Genomic DNA, 21,740 nt, shown 5'->3' on the forward strand with positions numbered 1-21,740 from the left:
AGAGCCCTTATCTGTTAGAGATTAGCATACTCAATTTCTGTTAGATGAATGATAGACTGACTAGGATTTGCTTCAAAATAATCCCGTGATTCTGGGAGAAGTAGGTTCCCACATATTAGTTTCTTGTGCTTGCTATAACAAATTACTAAAATGGAGGGTCTTAAAACTGCAGAATGTATGCTTTACACTTTTGGGAGCCAGAAGTTCAAAGTCAAAGTGTTGTCTGGACAGCACTTCCTTCAGAGGCTTTAGGGGAGAACACTTCCCTGCCTCCTTCAGCCTATGGTGGCTTTTTGCTTTCCCTGGCTCCTGGTCACATCACTCCAATCCCTGCTCTATCTTCACATCAACTCATCCTCTGTGTCTTGTGTTTTGTCTTCTGTGGTAAAGACACTCATCATTGGATTTGGGGCCCACCTGGATAATCCAGGATGATGTCATCTCAAGTTACTTAATTACATCTGCAAAGACCCTTTCCTTTTTTTTCTTTTTTTAAAATAAATTTTATTGATTTTTTACAAAGAGGAAGAGAGAGGGATAGAGAGTTAGAAACATCGATGAGAGAGAATCATGGATCAGCTGCCTCTTGTACACCCCCTACTGGGGATGTGCCCGTAACCAAGGTACATGTCCTTTGACCAGAATCAAATCTGGGACCTTTCAGTCTGCAGGCTGACACTCTATCCACTGAGCCAAACCGGTTTCGGCAAGATCCTTTTTCTAAGTATGGTCACATATACAATTCCAAGTATTTGGACATGGATCTGTCTTTTTAGGAGGCCACCACCATGCTCTCCTTTCCCTCCCCAACAGGGTGCAGATAAAAAACATTGTTAACAATTGCTGAAGCAGGGGGATGGGTATGTTGGACTTTCTCTACTTTCTATCATTCTCTCTATAGTTGTATTTGCTGAAAATTTTCCCTTTAATAATTTATAAAACTATATTATTTATTGAGCTATTGTGTGCCAGGTGCTATGCCAGACAATGGGGACATGACTGGAAACAAGATAAAAGCCCTACCTCCAAAACTTCACAGAATTAGGGGAAAACTGATGTTAAACATATAAGGTCAACAATGCTGTAGTGGCTAAAAAAGCTGGTGCAAAGGCCCAGCGGCAGTCGAGGCTGATATGAGTGTGGCATAGAAGAAAAGGTGTACTAATCAGGTTGCCAGATTTAGCAGAGAAAATACAGGATGCTCAGTTTATTGTGAATTTCAGATAAACAATAAATACTTTCCTATAAGAATGCCCCTTGTCTGAAATTCACATTTAATCAGGTGTCCTGTATTTTATCTGAAAACCAACAGAGAAAGTATTCTCCAATCAGCTTGCCCTTACCTGACCTTAGCTCCCTTCGCTGCTCACAGAACAGGTTTATCATCTGCCTTAGTCCTTGCATCCAATTCATGCAACTTCACAACAAACTCTTCAAAAATTCATGCCCACTAATTGGCAGAGAGAGCAGCATAATCTGAAAAGGTTTGTTTAATCTTTTATTTGCTGACCCTGAGAAGGAACATATTAACCAGTTGTTTCATGATCCGAGGATGACTTGTCATTTTTCTTCTTATTTAGCATTGAACCCATGGACTCTGAACATTGTGGGAAGGGCTTTCCCTTATCTGGAAGCTCCCCCTTTAGGGAGGAGTTACTCAACTGTAAAAACGACTGCCAAACACACAAAGAGGTGGCTGTGAATTGCTGAGACAAGTGGGAGACAGACTTTAATAAGGTAAGTACTGATTTTATAAACCTTCATAAATGGCACCACATACTCACAGAGAAGTCACTAAAACAATATTTCAAAATGTGTCCATAGTACAAGAAAATGTCTGTTTTATGCTCACATTATGCCTTCTTGTTGTGTTAGGGAACAGTTCAGAATTGTTTTGCATCTTTATGAAAATGTAAAAATGAAGAATTCAGAAAGCAAGGGCATGAGCCTTATGGTGTGAGAAAAAGTAATAATATGAGAAGAAAAAAAATGATAGCATTTTAGGCAATCTGAGAACCTGACTAGTGCAAGCCTGCTCTGCATCATCAGAAATGATAATGATGATGATGAAGAAGATAGATAGACAGTGCAAGAGAGTTTAGGTGTTTGTTCTGAAGTTTCTTTCTCTGTTGAGTCAACGTACAGCCATTGTAAATGGCAATACTGTTTACTACTTTAGAGGCTGTGAAAGATCAAAATTAAATGTATTATGATAGGATGAAATCAGTCTGAATGTCAATGGCACTAGATTGCACTCAGTCTCAGCTGTGATTAGCTAACTGAGAAGTCCCATACTCTCTCTGGGGTTTATGGCCAGGCTAGCAAATGGTTGGAACAGCATTCTCAACCGTGATGCTATTAGTGTGTCGTGCTAGATAATACATTGTTGTGAGAAGCTGTCCTGTCCATTGTTCTATTTTTTTTCTTGTTTGTTGAAAAATATTAAAGAAATGTGCATTTAATTCGTTTTAAGGAATGTACTTGACAATCAAGTTAACATAGTTTTCTCAAATTTCCAAGCTTTACACCTAAAGAAGCAGCAATGATCATTGGTTTATAAATTTTACAAGAAATCATCACTTCATCAATTCAGTCACCATGGTTAAGATTAATATTCTCACTTTTTCTCTTCATTTCACTCTGCACTTGGAGGGAAAACACAGAGTTGGGTAGAGTTCCATCCTGGTGCTATTTACAGTCTGTGGAGTTGAATGAGGTGCAAATGGATAGAGAATCACTGCGTTTTTTAAAACAACTTTATCTTGGAAAGATTACGTAGATGTAATAGCTAACTGCAAAGTCAACCATAAAGTATTTTCAACTAAACAGACAAAATATGTGTCTGTTAGGATAACGTGGTTAATGAAAAAAGCTGGATAACATGCAGATTGATTGTGGGTGAATAAAATCATATTTGTTCTGGAACTCTGAATCAAGAGATAGATTGAGCCCACAACCCAGGCATGTGGGTTTATCTATCTAAGCTAGCTAGCTAGATAAATAGATTGACAAATAGATGATGAGTAGATATAGACGATAGACAGACAGATGATAGAGGATGGGCAGACAGAGAGATGATGATGATGATAATGATGATGATGATGATGATGAAGAAGATAGATAGACAGATAGATAAACAGATAAAAGAAGACATATGAACTAATATGTTCAAAGACTCTCCAGAGCTGGGAACAGAAGGGGACCTGCATTTACTAATTCCTATTATGACTTTTATGTACATTTTCACATTTAATTTTCTCAGTAGCTCTCAAAAGTACATATTACCTATCTCTATTTTTAGAAGAGAGAATTGAGATGCAAATATTAAACAACCTGGCCACTATATGAACCTTACAGAGAAAGGAGTTGGGCTTTGTCTCTAAGTCTCCCATCTCTGTGCTAAGAAACGCTGTGAGGGCTCTCTTGGAGCAAACCAGCCTCAAGAAAGCTGGGACCTGTAGGAGAAGTCTAGGACAGCGCTGCAGCGAGGGACTAGCTCTCCACTGAATGACACAAGACATTGACTCCAGCAATGGGACCCAACCTGATGTCTGTTCTCCCCCATCAGTCTGTGACCCCTGAGGGCATGGAACAGGCTTGATCTCAGTGTTTAACCTTGGCAGGGTGTGACAAATGAGGGCTGGGACCTAATCAGGTTCTCATGTCTGCCCACCAGACTGTGACCAATGAGAGTGGGGGATCAGTCCTGGTTCCTATCTTTCTCTGCTGACTCTGACCCAGAGGGCAAGGAGCTGGTCTGGTGACTGTGTCTACCACATATGGTTCCCCGAGGGCTGGAGCCAACTTCATTCCCTCTGTGCCTCAAAGCAGCATATAATTAATTTTGGTTTTAGTCCAGTTTTATAAGTTAGTAACTAATTAAATGTAGTCCTTTTGCATTGCTTGTGATAGTAAACCATTTGGATTTGATTTTGTTAAAAAAACAAACAAACAAAAACTCTGTGATGAGGACCACCCCCAGAGACTTAGCTCCTTTACTACAGAATTATCGAATTATCGTCGGACAAATTCCTTTCAAGCTGACTTCCTTATTCAGGTGAAATATAGAGATGCCAGTTCCCCATCCACTCACAGTTTTTTTAGGATATCAATGTAAAGCAAGGCATGCACGTATTAATAGTTCTTCTTGACAAACCACTAAAAATCAGGGAACAAAAAAAAACTTATGAGTGCAACACTTTTCTCTTTCCCTCCTCTTTAGCCATTAGCTGGCTAATGAGTGGAAAAAATGAACAAAGCTCTCAGGAGAGAAGCAAAAAAGTCTGCTAAAGTGTTATGAAATCGGAAGATGAGTTCGAACTGGCCTAACACTAACAAAACATAGGAGAATAGGGGTGGTGCTTTATCCATTTAAACTTCAGTTTCCTCATCTTTAAAACAGGATATTAGAAGCTATTTCCTAGGGTCGTTGTAGAGGGGAGGCACAGTAAGTAGATACTGAGAATCAGGAACAAAGGTGTGTGACCTCTGGCAAGTTGTTGACTATCTGTGGTTCTCATTTTCTGTTGACTAGGCAGTTTCATGATAACTTTTGGCCCAGTTATATCAGGACATTGGGTACTTCCTATTTGGAGAGGGAAGAAAGTTGTTTTTAAGGAGGAGCTTTATGATAAAGCATTACATAAGATATAAATTATTTCTCTTTGTAACTGGATCCTCAATCAACGGAGGAGGCAGCTTAGTGAGAGGATTTGAGTCACTAAGCTCTGTGAATTCTAGTCCAGAGCAAACAACTGCCATATGCTAGTGCTAAATTCCCCTCTTCATTCTGCTGAATCATTGCATCTCCGTTTTCCATGATAAGGAAGCACAATAGACAAAAACCTATTGTACTTATAAAACAGGTTGATCGCCCAGCTAGTATGGCTCAGTGGTTGAGCGTGAACCTAAGAACCAGGAGGTCATGGTTTGATTCCCAGTCAGGACACATGCCTGGGATCTGGGCTCAATGCCCAGTGTATGGCTTGCAGGAGGTCGCCAATCAATTATTCTCTGTCATTGATGTTTCTATCTCTCTCCCCCTCTCCCTTCCTCTCTGAAATCAATAAAAATATATTTTAAAAAACAACAAACAGAAAACCCAAAACAATTTGATTAAATATGTTTCCACAATAGTCTTTACTTTCTAAAGCTTAGATTTTTGAATCTCACTTTAACAATGTGGATATTAAAAACATTTTGGTATTAAAATTCCAGTCCACTCACTTTTTCAGAGATATATCCATTGAGTAAAGAGAAGTATATGTTTTGTCTCAAACTCCTCAACAACAAAATGCTCAAGAGAATTAATGTTTTCTAAATAGTACTTTGGATTTTGGATTTAGAAAGAAAATGCAACTGTTTCTCTCTAAGTCCTGGCTCTGTGATTCATGCTTTTAATGAGTCCTGTGTGTTTCCATTCATGCAATGATAGATCTAGTTCTTTCTCTTGTTGGAGGCATTGAGTTTCATTCTCAGTTTCCTGGCTATGTCCAGTTCCTATGCAGCCTGGGATAAGTCATACACAACCAAAGTATCTCCTCCTCTTATAATAATAACCAAGGAAGTGTGCACATATGCACACACCTACACAAACAACAAACATAACCGACACTAAGCCTCATGAAACAATGATTACCTGTTCTACCTAATATGCACTCTGATATTTCCTTTTTTTTTTAATTTCATTTTTTAAGTTGGTGGACACCACTTAACCTTGAGCAAGTTACTCTGGAAGCCTCAGTATCCCCAACTGTAAAAGGAAAATAATAAAAGAATCCATCTCAGGTGATTTTTATAGGATTAAGTGAAGATAAATAGGTGAGAGAATTCCCATTGTATAGTAGGCATTGAACAAATGTTAATTTCATTCCATATACTGTCAAGTTAACGCAGTAACATTAATTTTCTAGCTTATAAAAAACACCAAGTATAGGAAAATGTAGAATTTCAAAAAAGGTAAGGAATTAGCACCTTGTTTTTGTGGAAAGAATTAGAGTCTTTTGAGCTGCAATTGAGTGAGTCTCTGCCCTAGGTTCAGCTTTTGAACAAATGCAGCACAACCTCCACGGTGCTGAGGACTGACTCTGCTCCCTCCTTCTCCTCCCTCTCAATGAAGTCCTCTGGTTTCAAGGTGCCTCACAGGCCCCCAGGGCCTACACCTGGGTGGTTTCTAGCCCTGCCTTTTTTTCATTCATTTTTAGATTTCCATTTCCATCCCTAGCGGGAGTATGACTGTGAACGTGCCTTTGGTTTCATGAGCTGAATAATGGGTGTAATAACTAATTTATGGGGCTGTTATGAGGATTAAAGATATAATGTGTTCAAAGAGCCAGAATCATTAGGAGATTTTCAATAGTCATTACTTTCATAATCCTTTCCCTCCCTGTAACACCCAAAAATACATCTTTACCACACCCTCTCCCCTATTGCCTGCCAAGTCAATCAGATTTTACCCAATAGAAACATGACAATGGTTTGGAATAATTTCGCTAGGGTGGCTAGTGATGAGTGAGAAACCAGACCAAGAAATACGTTCCAGAGGTTCTTCCAACTCTGCCACAGAGAAGGCAGATACTTCCTCAGCATTGTTGGTGCTCTTCTACCCCACATCAGAAAGTGAATGTTTGCTTTTGTGTTTCATTCATTCATTCATTCATGTTTAGAGAAACCAGGAGACTGCATCATGGCTGGGAAGCCCAAGCTTCACTACTTCAATGCACGAGGCCGAATGGAGTCCATCCGGTGGCTCCTGGCTGCAGCTGGAGTCGAGGTGGGTTCTGAGTTCTGTCATCTTAAGTTGGATCTAAAATGGACTGTATCAAAGCACTTTTGTTGCCGGACAGGGGCAGGCTCAGAGAGGGTCTGCCTCAGGCCAGGGTGTAGTGTGTAGATTCTTGACTTGGTGTAGGAAAGGTTTCACAACACGAGTTCAGGTGATTTTGAGGGTACTGTAAATGTGTTTGTTTAGCTTTTTAAAAGATGGGGAAGTGAAACAAAGGAAGGACTTACGGGAGAAGAAGCAACAGGAGAGAGGCTAGGTAGTGGTCTGCTTTGGCTCCCTAGAAACGTTAGAGCACATGTGTCAAACACAAGGCCCAAGGGCCAAATCCGTCCCGCCAGGCCTTGCAATGTGGCCCGCACCGCGCTGTCATCACTGCACTCCGCTGCGTTTCCATCACAATGACAGTTTATGACTGTTCAGTAAACCATTCGGCCCAAGATTTAGGCTGGATTTTAGATTTTGGCCCCTTCTCTGATTGAGTTCGACACCCCTACGTTAGAGGAAAGAAGTGAGCCAAGGAGGGGATGGCTTTAGCTCACTGGGAAGTCAGAGAAAAGGGGGCCTTGGAGACAGGATGAGGTGCTGAGCCTGCTGCTCTCCTGGTTGCAAGTCTCATGGAGACCTTTAGAGTTTCAGAGGAAGTAAAAAGTTCATGCCCAAGAAGGGGCATGGGTGTGCTCTAGAATGAGCCTGCACTGGTCTTTATCCTGAGGGCTTTTTATCTTTTTTTTTTTTTTTTTTTTCCTGTGGAGGAAAATCTTAGAGAGGAGGGAGGGTGGCTCATAGAATATTCATCAGCTTTGCAATTGTGTTTTTAACATGTTGATGCATCCAAATAAGTGTATAGGGAATTCAGGATTATTCTTTGGTCTGCTTTACTATTTTACTTTTACCTCAGGTCTGTCTGGTTCTAATGGGGTTTTTGTTATTTTTTCCCCCTGACTTCATTTTTCCTTGGGTTTGGATGGCACAAATGGCATTAATTGGGTCTCTGTATTCTATTTCCCTGACCAGGTGAGTTAACCTAGGTATTCTCTGGTCAGGGAGAATTATTAACCTTTTGCTCCCAAGTGTCCTAGGTTAGGGAAGATTTGGTCTTGTGTTTCACTAGCTGTCCATAGGTTCGAATTGTTTGGCCTGGTTTAATGTTCTTGTCTCAGTTTCCCTATTCCACTTGCCCAGGAATTTTCCTAGCTTCATACTGTCCTGACACACTTTCTCAGTAAGCTATAAGCTTTTTTAAAGCTTCTGATGAGTTTTACATTAAAACGAAAACTGCCAGTTATTAAGAGATGAACAGATTTAACCTAATGTATTATTAAAATTTCTTCTCACCCTGTCTGGTTTTGCTAAGTGGTTAGAACAATGGCCCCCAAAGTGAAAGGTCACTGTTTAAATTCCTGGTCCAGGGCACATACCTGCATTGCCAGATCTATCCCCACCCTGGTCAGTAAGGGTGAGGAAGGCAACCAATGTCTCTCTCACATAATTGTTTCTCTTTCTCTCCTCCTCCTCTTCCTCCTCCTCCTCTTTCTCTTTCTCCTTCCTTCATCCCTCCCTCCCTTCCGCTCTCTCTCTAAAGAAAAAAAAAGTAATGGAAAAAATATCCTTGGGTGGGGATTAACAACAACAACAACAAATTCTTCTCATTAAGGAACACAAACAATTAAAATTTAAAGAAACTAATCACAATGTGTGGGACTTATTTGGATTTGAATTTAAACACACTGTAAAATATCATTTGTAACATTTATGCAACATTAAAAACATGAACATTGATTGAATATTGGATGATATTAAAGAATTATTGTTGATGTTTTAAGTGTGATCATGTATTGTGGTTATTTTAAAAATAGTTCTTATGTAATTTAGAGGAACGGATTGAAGTATTTAAAGGTAAAATATATGATGTCTAAAATTGGCTTCAAACTATTACAAGAGCGGGAGAGTGGGCATAAACACGACACAGGGTTGGATTGAGTCGGTAATTATTGAAGCTGGGTGATGGGTGCAGGATGATAATTTTCTGTTTATTTTTATGCTAGAAATTTCCATAATAAAGAGATAAAAAATAAAACACTATTATAAAATAAATGTAATTTAAGTTAAAGCCTAAACCAGAAATATAGGGAGAAGCAGACTGTAAGAAACTGTGTGTTAAAAGATTTAATACACCCAATCAGCAAGGATTTTGTTGAGCACCTTTCAGTGCCAGCTTCTGTGCTCAGTTCTGGGGATACACAGAAGAACAGGACAGACAAGGTCCCTGTCCTCAGGAAGCTTGTAATTCAGTCAGGATGCAGACAAGTAAACAGATGAATAAAAGAAGAATGGGAGCACCTAAGAGCACAGCCAAGCACTTACCTTGTCAAAATTCCAGATTCTCTGTGGAAAACTGGTCGTTTCTATGGCACTCTGTTTAGTTCTGCCCTCTAGAGGTGTTAAAGAGAAACACACCTCTCAATTAAAATAACTTTAAGAAACTAATTTTAAAATAATTCTTTAAATAACTAATTTTAAAATAAGAGGGCACTGGGATCTCTGTGGAACCCAGAGAGGGATAAACTCATGGATTTGGTCCCTTGGGCCAGAGCAGTAAAAGAGGTTTTCAGGTGAGGTAGCATTGTGTGACAGGAGCTTCCCTTCAAGTGCCCTCCTAGTGTTATCTCTCCATAGTAGATGTACCTTGGCTTGTACTTTCTTGATTGTTTCATGAATGCATAGGGGTTTAGCTTGGTCCTTTCTCTATTTTATAATTTTAAAAAAATACTCAGAAATTCAAATAGTGCCACCAAGTTTTTTCTCTATATACACCAGTAGCCCAACGTTTTTGTTGTAGTCCAGACTTCAGCTTTGGGGTTCAGCACAGGAGGTGAGCAGCACGTGATTCTGGGAGCATCCCAGGCTTCCTCTCCTCTGCAACAGCTTGACTGAAGAGGGTGTGGAGCAAGGAAAGTAGGTCAACAACAGAGTATATTTTCACCAAGGTTTGATTGCTTTAAATTTAACAAATAAAGGAAGAGGATGGGTGATATGAAAAGCAGCCATCCTTAAAACATAATGACAACTTATATTTACTGAGCACCTACTGTGCACCTGGTACTGATCAAAGGACTTTGCATACCTAACTGAATTTATTCCGGTCAACCTATAGCACAGATACCATATCTACACACATTTTATAAATGAAAATATAGACATGCAAAGAGTCAGTAATATGCTCAAGCTCAAGAAAACAGCACATGAAAGAGGTGATATTCACATCTACGGATCATATCAAAAACCAAAGATTGTTTTTTGATCAAAATTTAAAAACTGATTTGGGGGCCCTTTCTTTAATTGGGAATTCTACCTTAGTGTGTGTCAGACTTTTCAAAAGAGTGGAAAGGGTTCATGTAATAAATGGGGGGGGGGGGGGAAACACAGAAGAAATCTCCAGAAAAAAAACCAACAACTAAATTAAATGAAAGCAAGCAAACTACTAGATATGGAGTTCAAAACAATGGTTATGAGGTTGCTCAAGTATATTAATGAGTCTGCTCAAGTATCTTCAAGGGACTTGGTGAGACTTTCAAGGATATGAATGAGAATTTCAAGAAAATTAGTGAGAACATAGGTGACCTGAATAAGAACCAGTCAGAAATTAAGCATACACTAACTGAAATAAAGAATAATTTACATATAATAATCCAAGCATACAAACATTCATACTATGGGGGTGCCAGGAGAAGAAGAGAGAGAGAGTGATATATTGAAAACCTATTTGAAGAAATAATGAAAGAAAACTCCCCACTACCTGGTGAAAGAAATAGACTTACACGTCTAGGAGGTACAAAGAGTCTCAAACAGGCACACACCAAGACACATCATAATTAAAATGCCAAGGTTTAAAGACAAAGAGAGAATTTTCAAAACATCATCAGAAAAGCAGTTAGTTACCTACAAGACAGCACCCAGATGACTTTCAGCTGATTTTTCAACAGAAACTTTGCAGGCCAGAAGGGAATGGCAAGAAATATTCAAAGTAATGAATAGGAAGAAATTACAGCCAAGATTGCTCTACCAAGCAAAGCTATCATTTAGAATTGAAGGTCAGATAAAGAGTTTCACAGCATGACATGAAATATTGAAGGGTATTCTTTAAGATGAGAAAGAGAAGAAAGAGGAGAAGAGAAAAAAGAAGGAGGAGGAGGAGGAAGAAGAGGAGGAGGAGAATGAGGCAATAAATACATATGTATCAACAATTGTATTTAAAAATTAAAATAAACAAACAAGGAATCTAATGAGCAAAATAAATCATGAATAAAATAAAACCAGAAGCATGGACAGGGAACAGACTGATAAATCTCAGAGGTAAGGGGGAGAGGAAGGGGAAAGATTAACCAAAGATCTTTAAAACAAAACAAAACAAAACAAAAAAAACCCACAAAGATCTTATATGTATATATGCATTACCTATGAACAAAGACAATAGGGTGGTGAAGGCCTGGAATGAAGTGGGAACTAGGTAGTGGGGGATCAATGGGAGGGGCGGGGAAAGAAGAGTATCTGTAATACTCACAATAATAAAGTTTTGTTTTTTTTTTAAGTTCTATACTTCTATGGAATGAGTAATAAGAACTTCTTTACTGTTTCTGCTTTCCAGTTTGAAGAGCAATTTTTGCAAAGTCCAGAAGACCTGGAAAAGTTAAGAAATGGTAAGACTATGTATCTAAATTCTCTGATAATGGTATCTATAAAGTCAATAGTGAGGTTTGAACACCAAGCAATGCCTATTTGTGTGCATGGGAGCTGGCAGGGGTGGGGTGGGGGGGCATAGAGAGGAAGAAAAGTGGTTCAAGTATAAGAATAAGGGTCCTTGAGCAGGTCTTATCACTCATTTAGAATACTAGGGCTTGAACTCTCAGAGTATTTGCCAAGCAATCACCTCCTGTGAGCTGGAATACCCCCTCTTTGCTTCTCCTGCCTTTCTGCATACACCATGAGTGAAGGTGTGTCTGCTCAGGACTCCATCTATCCATCCACACTCAAACACATGAATCAAGGTGAAGAGAGTAGAAATAAGCCCAGTAGTTGCCTTCAACATGGCAGGTTTGACACGACTCAGGCAGGTTTGACAAGGTAATATCCCAGTAGTATTACAGACTCAGATAACAAGATGGTGTTGAATTAGTTGGAAGGCCACACGATAGTAGGAAAGGAAGAGGAAGAGAAAGAGCCAGCAGCATTGGAGTCTGGAAAGCAGGGCCTGCCTGCACACAGTGATCAGTGCTGGAGTTTGTAGAGCGCACAGAACAGCTACATAGAAATCTCACTTAGAATTTGCCTTAATGCCACGAACTCCACCAGACTTACTTTGGGAACTCCCCATTGGAAATGGCACCTGGCTGGTGGCCCTTGGCAGCCTCTCTCCAACTTCTTCCTAAATTATTCATGAAGATAAGTCAATTAAAAAACACAGGCACCGCCGAAACGGTTTTGGCTCAGTGGATAGAACGTCAGCCTGCGGACTGAAAGGTCCCAGGTTCGATTCCGGTCAAGGGCATGTACCTTGGTTGCAAGCACATCCCCAGTGGGAGGTGTGCAGGAGGCAGCTGATTGATGACTTTCTCTCATCGATATTTCTAACTCTCTATCCCTCTCTCTTCCTCTCTGTAAAAAAACAATAAAATATATTTAAAAAACAAACAAACAAACAAAAAAACAACAAAAAACACAGGCACCTACATGCATCTGGATGGGAAGTGAAAAAAGATAAGTGAAATAATAAATTAAAAAAATAAAAGGAAAATTGTGAAGAAAAAGGTTACAGGAAGTGGAAACCCAATACAATTTCTATTAAAACGTTACCAGGCCATAATTTTTTGTTTCCATTCATATCTTTAGTTATTTTAACAAACATCTTTTCATCCTATGAGTGCGGAGACATTTCACTCTACTTTTTCTTTTCTTCTTTCACAAGATGGGTCTTTGATGTTCCAGCAAGTGCCCATGGTGGAAATCGATGGGATGAAGCTGGCACAGACCAGAGCCATTCTCAACTACATTGCCACCAAATACAACCTGTATGGGAAAGACATAAAGGAGAGAGCCCTGTAGGTATTTGTGTGTGTGTGTGTGTGTGTGTGTGTGTGTGTGTGTGTGTTTCCATCAACAAGTATTAAAAATTTAGATTCTTCATTGAATGAGCCTGATTGTGTCGTGGGATCATAACCAGCAGCAGCATGGGCCTTGGAGATAAAGGCTTAGGACCAGGCCAGCAGAGAGCATGAGGAGGAGGGATTCCCCTTCTTAGAGAAGATTCAGTCCATGGCTGTAGCACAGGCAGTGACAGAGGTTTCTAAACACTGGTGAACTACGAAGCCAGGAGGATGGTGGAGTCATGACTCCAGGTGCTCAGACCATTAAAGAAGAGGCTGTGGGAGGAAAGGATCAAAAGGAGCTAATTTTGCCAAAACTGGTTTGGCTCAGTGGAGCGAGCATCAGCCTGAAGACTGAAAGGTCCCAGGTTTGATTCTGGTCAAGGGCATGTACCTTTGTTGCTGGCACATCACCACTGTGGGGTGTGCAGGAGGCAGCTGATCGATATTTTTAACTCTCTATCTCTCTCCCTTCCTCTCTGTAAAAAATCAATTATATATATATTTAAAGGAGCTAATTTTAAATATATATATTTTATTGGTTTTTTTTTTTTTTTTTTTTTTTACAGAGAGGAAGAGAGAGGGATCGAGAGTTAGAAACATTGATGGGAGAGAACCATCGAGTAACTGCCTCCTGCATACCCCCTACTGGGGATGTGCCAGCAACCAAGGTACATGCCCTTGATCAGAATTGAACCCGGGACTTTTTCAGTCCGCAGGCCGATGCTCTATCCACTGAGCCAAATTGGTTTCGGCAAGGAGCTAATTTTTAAGGTCCAGAAATTACAGGAATAGTTTGCAAGAACTGACTTTATTAGCCTGTTGTGGGGACTGGCCACTTGACAAAGGTTTGTAAAGATTGGTGCCCAAGATGCTACAATTGCCTGGAGCATTTTGATGTAAGTACTGAAGCAGCCAGATTTATTCAATACCACTACATCTGGGAAGGGGTCTCCTTTCTGATGTGATGGGACCACATGATTGAAACTAAAATCTTGTAAGGAACTATCTGACAGTTACCCAAAACATTAAACATAGATTTACCATATCAGCACCTCCACTACTAAGTATGCATGAACCCAAAAGAATAAAAAATATATCCACACTCAAACTTGTACAAAAATGTCCATAATGGCATTATTCATAATATTCAAAAAGTGTCCATCAACCAATGAATGGATGAACAAAGTTTTGTATATCCATGATTGTAATATTATTTGGCCATGAAAAGGAGTGACCATGGATAAGCCTTGAAAGCATTATGTTGCATAAAAGAAACCAGACATCAAAGGTGCAGGTTGTATGATGTCATTCAGATGAAGTGTCAAGAACATTTCTTTTCATAGAAGCAGAAAGCAATTTTGGTTTCCAGGGGCTAGGAGACAGTGAGGTGGGAGTGGGGAGGAGAGAAAGAATGTGGAATGCTGCGGGAGCACACAGCATTTCCCTTGGGGGTGTGGAAATATTCTGAAATTAGAGTGCAGTGATGGTACAGAAATTTGTGAATTTATAAAAAAAATCACAAAATTGTACATTTTAAAAAGTGGCATTGTGGTGTTTGAATTAAATGTCTATAAAATTGATACCTCTTAAAAAAAGAAAACATCTTATAGGAAGCCCAGTTAGGCACAATAAAAACCTATCTCCTGGACTATACGCTGGTTGGAACTATATAAAGAATCACACCCATTCAGGGGATGTTTGAGGTGGAGTCTTGAGCAGTGCAAACAGGGCCAAAGTTTAGAAACAACACTTGAAGTGGGTTGGAAACTGTGTTCTATGCGGACGTGTTCTATGGGGACTGTGTTCTATGGGGACTAATTGGAAGAACTGCTAATATTGGGCATGTAAACGGGCCTGGGTGGTATTACAAGATGTGAGAGGGAGAGGGACATGACTGAGATGTCTGTGCCAGGGACTCTGCAGAGTCCTCAGGTGGCAGGCCTTCAGCTTTATGGATCATATGGAGTTTGTGCCCTGAACTAATCACAGCAGAGATGGCAAACCCTAGGTAGCATCTCACTGGGAACCTGCAGTGACTCCAGCATTTCTCCCTGCCTGTGACTCTGGACACCTCACTGATGTTCTCTGTCAGAACATTTGGTCATGGGCATAACAAAAATTTTAGACATAGATATCCACCTTGATATGAAATGTTAAAATTAAGAGGAAATCATAGCTGAATGACCTGCATATAAAAATGCACCCAATGGAATTGCCCTCTTCTGTTTCCCCATTCTCTTACATTTTTAAACTATAACATGTAAGGCAGGTGACAGTTGACAATTGGGTCATTTTTGTCTTTCAGGATTGATATGTATTCAGAAGGTATGGCAGATCTGAATGAAATGATCATGCATTTGCCACTATGCCCACCTGATCAAAAAGATGCCAAGATGGCCCAGATCAGAGAGAGAACAACAAATCGTTATCTCCCGGCCTTTGAAAAGGTAAGCGGGCTGTTTAGTGTTTGGGGGCACTGAGACTAGAGGACCAAGAGAACTGGTGCTTGGGCAGTCCTGGGTCTTTGACCTTCACTTCCAATGGGCCCTCCTAACTACTGATGGAGCACCCTGGTTCTCCAGGGATGTTATCAAAATCAGCTGCAGGGAGGATATGTACCAGTTATACCCAAGTTATAATCTGTCAGCAAAAATTTTTTTTAAACAAATATATTTTTACTGTTTTCAGAGAGGAAGGAGACGGAGAGAGAGATAGAAACATTAATGATGAGAAAGAATCATTGATTGACTGCCTCTGCATGGAATCGAGCCTGCAACCCAGGCATGTGCCCTGACCTCCTGTTTCATAGGTTGATGCTCAACCACTGAGCAACACTGGCTGAGCCAAAATTTCAATTTATTAGGACCTGATTTAGAATTCTCTATTTGATAGCATTTTATGGCTACATTTAGGGTGTGGGCTGTGGAAGGCTCTGGGAGTCAAAACTAACAATTGGAGTGGATTTGGCAGAACACCATGAAGGGGCTTTTTGTCCAAGAGAAGCAGGAAGAAAGCAATTTATCAGAAAATATGCTGGCAACATGCGTAGGAAACAAAATTGTACATTTAAAAAAGTGGCAATGTGGTGTTTGAATTAAATGTCTATAAAATTGTTATCTCTTAAAGAAACAGGTATCACTGCAGTTCACACATAGACGTTTCAGCAGCAGATCATAATGTAGTGCAACCTAGGTGACAGAGCCCATATTGCAAGAGAGAGGGTGAGTGCAGGTTGACTCAAAGAGTTAGACCAGAAAATGAGTAGAAAAGAAATGTAGGCTCTGATATAGTCTGCTCAGGATTGAATAAGGATGTCCTAGAGATGGATCTTTGCCCAAGAGAGAGAGAGAGAGAGAGAGAGAGAGAGAGAGAGAGAGAGAGAGCGCCATGTGCTAAAGTTCAGGGCTTCAAAGGGTAGAGCAAGAGGCCAACAGACACACAGTACAGCCAGTGCTAGCCCTGGGCCAATGCAAGATGCATAGAGGGAGCCCAGTGATATAGGGATGGGAAAAAGAGATGGTTGCCTGGGCATCAGCTGAGGGGTGAGGAAAGAACAGCAGAGGCCCTGTTCTCTCTATTTCACTGAGGCAGGGGCAATGAACGTGGTTTGATGCTCCTCATTTGCCCATTTAGACAGCACAGGTGGGAAGCCAGGGTGGAGAGACCTGGGCAGGAGCAAGGGGACCCAGCCTGAGTGCACCTGTGTTCATAACCTGCTCCCTCCAATGCACCAGGTGTTGAAGAGCCATGGACAACACTATCTGGTTGGCAACAGGCTGAGCAGGGCCGACATTCACCTGGTTGAACTTCTCTACTATGTTGAAGAGATTGACCCCAGTCTTCTGGCCAACTTCCCGCTGCTGAAGGTGACCCCTTTCACAGCCTGGGGAGGGAACCCCCCCCCATCTTGGAATCCAGTGTCTGTGCTCTTGGACTGGTGATGTTATGGCATCATTGTCCAAACTCCCTGCCACCAGGTCTTCAAAATTTGCTCACAGGCCCTGGTCTGAGGCAGGACAAGACTCTTGTTTTGCCAAAGAAATTGGAGGCAGACACTACTCCAAAGAGAGTTGTTTGTCTTTCACAATGAGAGGGACCCAGGGCTTACTGTGTCTCTGTCATCAGCTCCTGCTCCTTCTCTCCAACAATGTGCTCCCCTCCCCACTGTCCCATTTCTTCTCTTCTCCTTCTTCTTCTTCTTCTTCTTCTTCTTCTTCTTCTTCTTCTTCTTCTTCTTCTTCTTCTTCTTCTTCTTCTTCTTCTTCTTCTTCTCTCCTCCTCTCCTCCTCTCCTCCTCCTCTCTCCTTCTTCTCCTTCTCCTTCTCCTTCTTCTTCTTCTTCTCCTTCTCCTTCTCCTTCTCCTTCTCCTTCTCCTTCTCCTTCTCCTTCTTCTCTTCTTCTTCTTCTTCTTCTTCTTCTTCTTCTCTTCTCTCTCTCTCTCTCTCTCTCTCTCTCTCTCTCTCTCTCTCTCTCTCTTTTTTTTCTCTCCCGATTACTTTTGTCTGTCCTCATGGTTGACCTTCTATATTTTCTATCTTCAGTTCCAGCCCAGTTGTCCCACATATTCAATTCTTCAGTTTGGAGCTTTTCCCTGTGTTGCTCTAACAGACTCATTAGTCTTCCTTATCTCCACAAGAGTGATGAAGCTACCAGATCTCCATGTGGGGTAGAAGACAGGAAAGACTGTGACCTTAAATCAAGTGTTAACCATGTCTCTGGGGGAAGTGCTACTAAGCTGTGTTTCCTTCCTCTTATCTTCTTGTCTTGCAGGGTGTCCCTTTCCCAGCTCCCTGCTGGTGCTGATGGAAGGGACTCCTCTGGTCCTGTTAGGAGGGTCTCAGATTGCCTGGCTGTGTAATGATGGGTGGGTGTTGTGTCTCCATCTGAGGCTGTGCTTTGTGCATTGCAGGCTCTGAAAACCAGGATCAGCAACCTCCCACCTGTGAAGAAGTTTCTGCAGCCCGGCAGTCAGAGGAAGCCTCCCATAGATGCAAAAACACTAGAAGAAGCCAGGAAGATTTTTAAGTTTTAAATAAAGCAGGCATGGATGCCCAGCGCATGCTGGACCAATCTTCTGAAGTTGTCCAACAATGAAGTGCTCTACTTAGAGATGTGAGAATAATAAACTTTTCCAAAATAATTAAATCTCCTATGAGCAGATTTAGTTATAGTTTATTCTTGTACATTAATATGAAATCAGGTTTTCAATTCTTTCTATTGCATTTCTTTTGGAATTCAAAATTAAATTTAAAAAAATGGAAACATGGATTATGATGTCTCTCATCTTTTCCAGGAATTGTCACATATCTGTCACAGAGCCCATCAAAGAGTCAAGTGTAAAATTCATATCTGACATTCTCAGTTGTTCACAAGAAAATAGCTACCCTTCTTGGAAATGGCATAAGAAATGTTATTTATTTATTTATTTATTTTTACTTAGGAGATGTTTTCCTTCTGATATTAAAAATGCTTTTTGGTTTTTTGTTATGAGTTTGGTTCTCATGCAACACAGCAGTGATATGCCTATTATGGACTTATTAGTGCATCCCCAGGTGCCTGGGACTCACTGAAGGACTTATCTTCCTGTCTTGAGTGCCGTTTTCCCAGGTTCATGCTGCTGCTGATAGAGGGGGCTCCGTGAGTGCTATACAGGAGGGTTTCAGAGTATGTCCTAGGGGGTGGGGAAATTATTTACAAAAAAGCAGACCCAATCTCTGCTCTTTGTTGACTCTGTTGTCCTTAAAGTTCATAACCACCTGGCACATCATCGTTCTGCTGCTTAATGCTTGGTGGGGCTGAGCTCAGATCCCTCAATGTTGCTCAGACCTTGACTTCCAAGGTACAGATTACATGTATAAATTAAATGTTAATGACTACATATAAAATCTTTTTTTTTCCTCTGGCCTGTCACTGGGCCAGAATGGCTAGGTTGGGAGTGATTTCTAACTTAAGCCACACTCGGGGCTCATCATGAACACCCTCCCAGAAAACCTGGGCTTTGGCATATTGAGTTCTTCTCCCCACAATGAGCTTCCCCATAGTGTGGGGAGGGAGCGACAGACACACAGGGCTCCTTGTCTGTAGCTTCACTTCCATCTAGTCTGCTGTCTCCTTGCAACCAGAATACAATATTTTCCCTAAAGTGCACATTTGAGTATCACCACCTTCTTTAAGTCCTTCGGTGAATCTCAGGCCTGTGGGAATTCCTCCTTTCATCTGTCCTCACCTCACCCCCTCCTTCCCACCTGACCTTGCTTAACACGTCACCTCCCATGGTCCCTCCCTGATCCCAATCGTGCACCAGTGGGGTCCATTGGCCTTGACTGCACCCTCTAGCAATCCAGGACCCCTCAGGGAGAGTTGGTTTCTGCCCAATCCTGCAGACCAGACTGAGGGACCCCACTGGCACATGAATTCATGCATTGGGCCTCTACTGTATTTATCACTCAAGTGCAACATAGGGATCTTGCATGGATTCTGATGCACATAAGCTCATTGTAAAGAAACCCTCATGAGACAATGGATGAAATTGGGATGTGGAATATTGAATGAAATTAAGGGATTATAATTTTTAGTGTGATAAGAGAAAAGTATTATTATGCTTAGAAAGAATCCTTACCTTTTAGAGATTAGCATACCTAATTACTGATTGATGAAGTGATAGGCTGTCTAGAATTTGCTTCAAAATAATTCCATGGTTGTGGGTCAAGTAGGTTCCCATATATTAGTTTCTTGTGGTTGCTATAACAAATTACTAAAACTGAGGGACTTAAAACAGCAGAATATATGCTTTACACTTTTGGGAGCCAGAAGTTCAAAGTCAAAGTGTTGTAAGGGCAGCACTTCCTCCAGAGGCTTTAGGGGAGAACCCTTTCCTGCCTCCTTCAGCCTCTGGTGGCTTTTTGCTTTCCCTGGCTCCTGGTCACATCACTCTAATCCCTGCCTCTATCTTCACATCGACTCACCCTCTGTGTCCGTGTCTTCTCTTCTATTGTAAAGACACTCGTCATTGGATTTGGGGCCCACCTGGATAATTCATCTCAAGTTACTTATCCACTGAGTCAAACCATCTAGGGCTGTGATGTTTGATATATGTAACATTGTGAAAGGATTCCCCTATCGAATAAATGAGCACATCCATCACCTCACAAATTTACCTTTTTTATATGAGAACCTTCTAGTGCTACTCTCTTAGCAAGTTCCAAGTATACAATAAAATGTCATCAACCAAAGACACCATGTTATACATTAGATCCTCAGACTTCATTCATCTTATAGCTGAAAGTATGCACCCTTTTACCAACAAGAGCTCTACTTTATTTTTTTTAACTTTTTAAATGTATTTTTATTGTTGAAAGTATTACAGATGTCCCCTTTGTTTGTTTTTTCCCCACATCCACCCCTCCCAGGCCTTCACCATTTTATTGTCTATCCATGGGCCATGCGTATATGCATGTAAGTTCCCTGGTCAATCACTTCTCCCAACCCCAAGCCCTGCCTTCCCTCTGAGATCCCTCAGTCTGCTCCATGCCTCCATGTCTCTGGATCTATTTTGTTCATCAGTTTATTTTGTTCTTTAGATTCCACGTATGAGTGAGAGCATGTGATACTTGTCTTTCTCTGCCTGACTTATTTTGTTTGGCATAATACTCTCCAGATCCATCCATGCTGTTAGAGCTTTACTTTAGATGGATGGTAAGGGCAGGCCATTCTGGGGAGGCAACATTTTTAATTAATTATTTTTTTTATTGTTGACACTATTAAAAGACTTTTTTCATTTTCTCCCTCCATCCAACCCCCGCCCCACCCAGGCCTTCATCACACTATTGCATGTGTCCATGGGCTATGCATATATGCATATATGTTCTATGGTCAATCTCTTTCTGTCCTCCCTACTCCCCGCTCTCAGGGGACTAGCTTATTTAGCTTAGCATAATGCTCTCCTGGTCCATTCATGCTGTCGAAAGAACAGTTTTCAAATTTTATTTTTAAAAACCATTTACATTCAATATTATTTGGTATTAGTTCAGGTATAGTGGTTAGGCAATCATATGCTTTACAAAGTGTTTCTCTGAAATTTCCAGTATGCAACTGACACCATATATAGTTATTACAATATTATTGACTATATTCCTTATGTTGTACTTTATATCCCATGACTATAACTACCAATTTGTGCTTCTTAATCCCTTCATCTTTTTCATCCAGTCCCCTAACCCCCCTCCCCTCTAGCAACCATCAGACTTTTCTCTGTACCTATGAGTCTGTTTTTGTTTTGTTTGTTTATATTGTTCTTTAGATTCCACATATAAGTGAAATCATATAGTATTTGTCTTTCTCTGACTGATTTATTTCACTTAGCATAATACCATCTAGGTCCATTCATATTGTTACAAATGGTAATATTTCATTTATTAAGATATCCGAGTAATATTCCATTGTCTAGATGTAGCACAGCTTCTTTATTCATTCATGTACTGATGGGCACCTGGTTGCTTCCTTATCTTGGCTATTGTAAATAATGCTGCAATGAACACAGGGGGGCATATATTCTTTTGAATTATTGTTTTGGGTCATAGGCAGTTCTATTTTTAATTTTTTGAGGCCCCTCCATACTGTATTCCACAGTGGCTGCACCAATCTGCATTCCCACCAAGCACTGCATGAGGATTCCCTTTCCTCTACATCCTTGACAGCACTTGTTATTTATTTGGGGGAGGTGATGAGGCATTAAAAGTGAGAAGAAAACAGGCATGCAAGGAGATGGGCAAGAGGGTTTCAGACCGAGAAACCCAAATTTTCAAGCCTCGGTG

General features: G+C 40.7%; 1 protein-coding gene and 1 long non-coding RNA gene across 2 annotated transcripts; one reads left to right on the forward strand and one right to left on the reverse strand.

The window, feature by feature from the left end:
• The first annotated feature begins 1,583 nt into the window (after positions 1–1,583).
• Positions 1,584–18,173, forward strand: LOC118705403 (glutathione S-transferase A2). The gene is made up of 7 exons (XM_036414161.2): positions 1,584–1,737; positions 6,666–6,772; positions 11,430–11,481; positions 12,747–12,879; positions 15,233–15,374; positions 16,662–16,793; positions 17,837–18,173. The coding sequence occupies exons 2-7, from the start codon at positions 6,686–6,688 to the stop codon at positions 17,957–17,959; spliced, it is 669 nt and encodes a 222-aa protein (XP_036270054.1). The 5' UTR covers positions 1,584–1,737; positions 6,666–6,685; the 3' UTR covers positions 17,960–18,173.
• On the reverse strand, positions 9,193–10,917 carry LOC123651332. Its single transcript, XR_006739970.1, has 2 exons — positions 9,318–10,917; positions 9,193–9,257 (listed from the first exon to the last, which is right to left on the reverse strand). It is a non-coding gene; the product is annotated as an uncharacterized LOC123651332 (long non-coding RNA).
• Positions 18,174–21,740: the final 3,567 nt, after the last annotated feature.

This window comes from Pipistrellus kuhlii, unplaced genomic scaffold (genome assembly GCF_014108245.1).
Source record: "Pipistrellus kuhlii isolate mPipKuh1 unplaced genomic scaffold, mPipKuh1.p scaffold_m20_p_5, whole genome shotgun sequence".
Lineage (NCBI taxonomy): Eukaryota > Metazoa > Chordata > Mammalia > Chiroptera > Vespertilionidae > Pipistrellus > Pipistrellus kuhlii.

Bases quoted from the DNA above. Each gene is read 5' to 3' on its own strand.
- LOC118705403 (XM_036414161.2), top strand. From the start codon at position 6,686: ATGGCTGGGAAGCCCAAGCTTCACTACTTCAATGCACGAGGCCGAATG. The intron at 6,773-11,429 runs GTGGGTTCTGAG...TCTGCTTTCCAG, and splicing joins TGGCTGCAGCTGGAGTCGAG to TTTGAAGAGCAATTTTTGCA. The intron at 16,794-17,836 runs GTGACCCCTTTC...TGTGCATTGCAG, and splicing joins CCAACTTCCCGCTGCTGAAG to GCTCTGAAAACCAGGATCAG.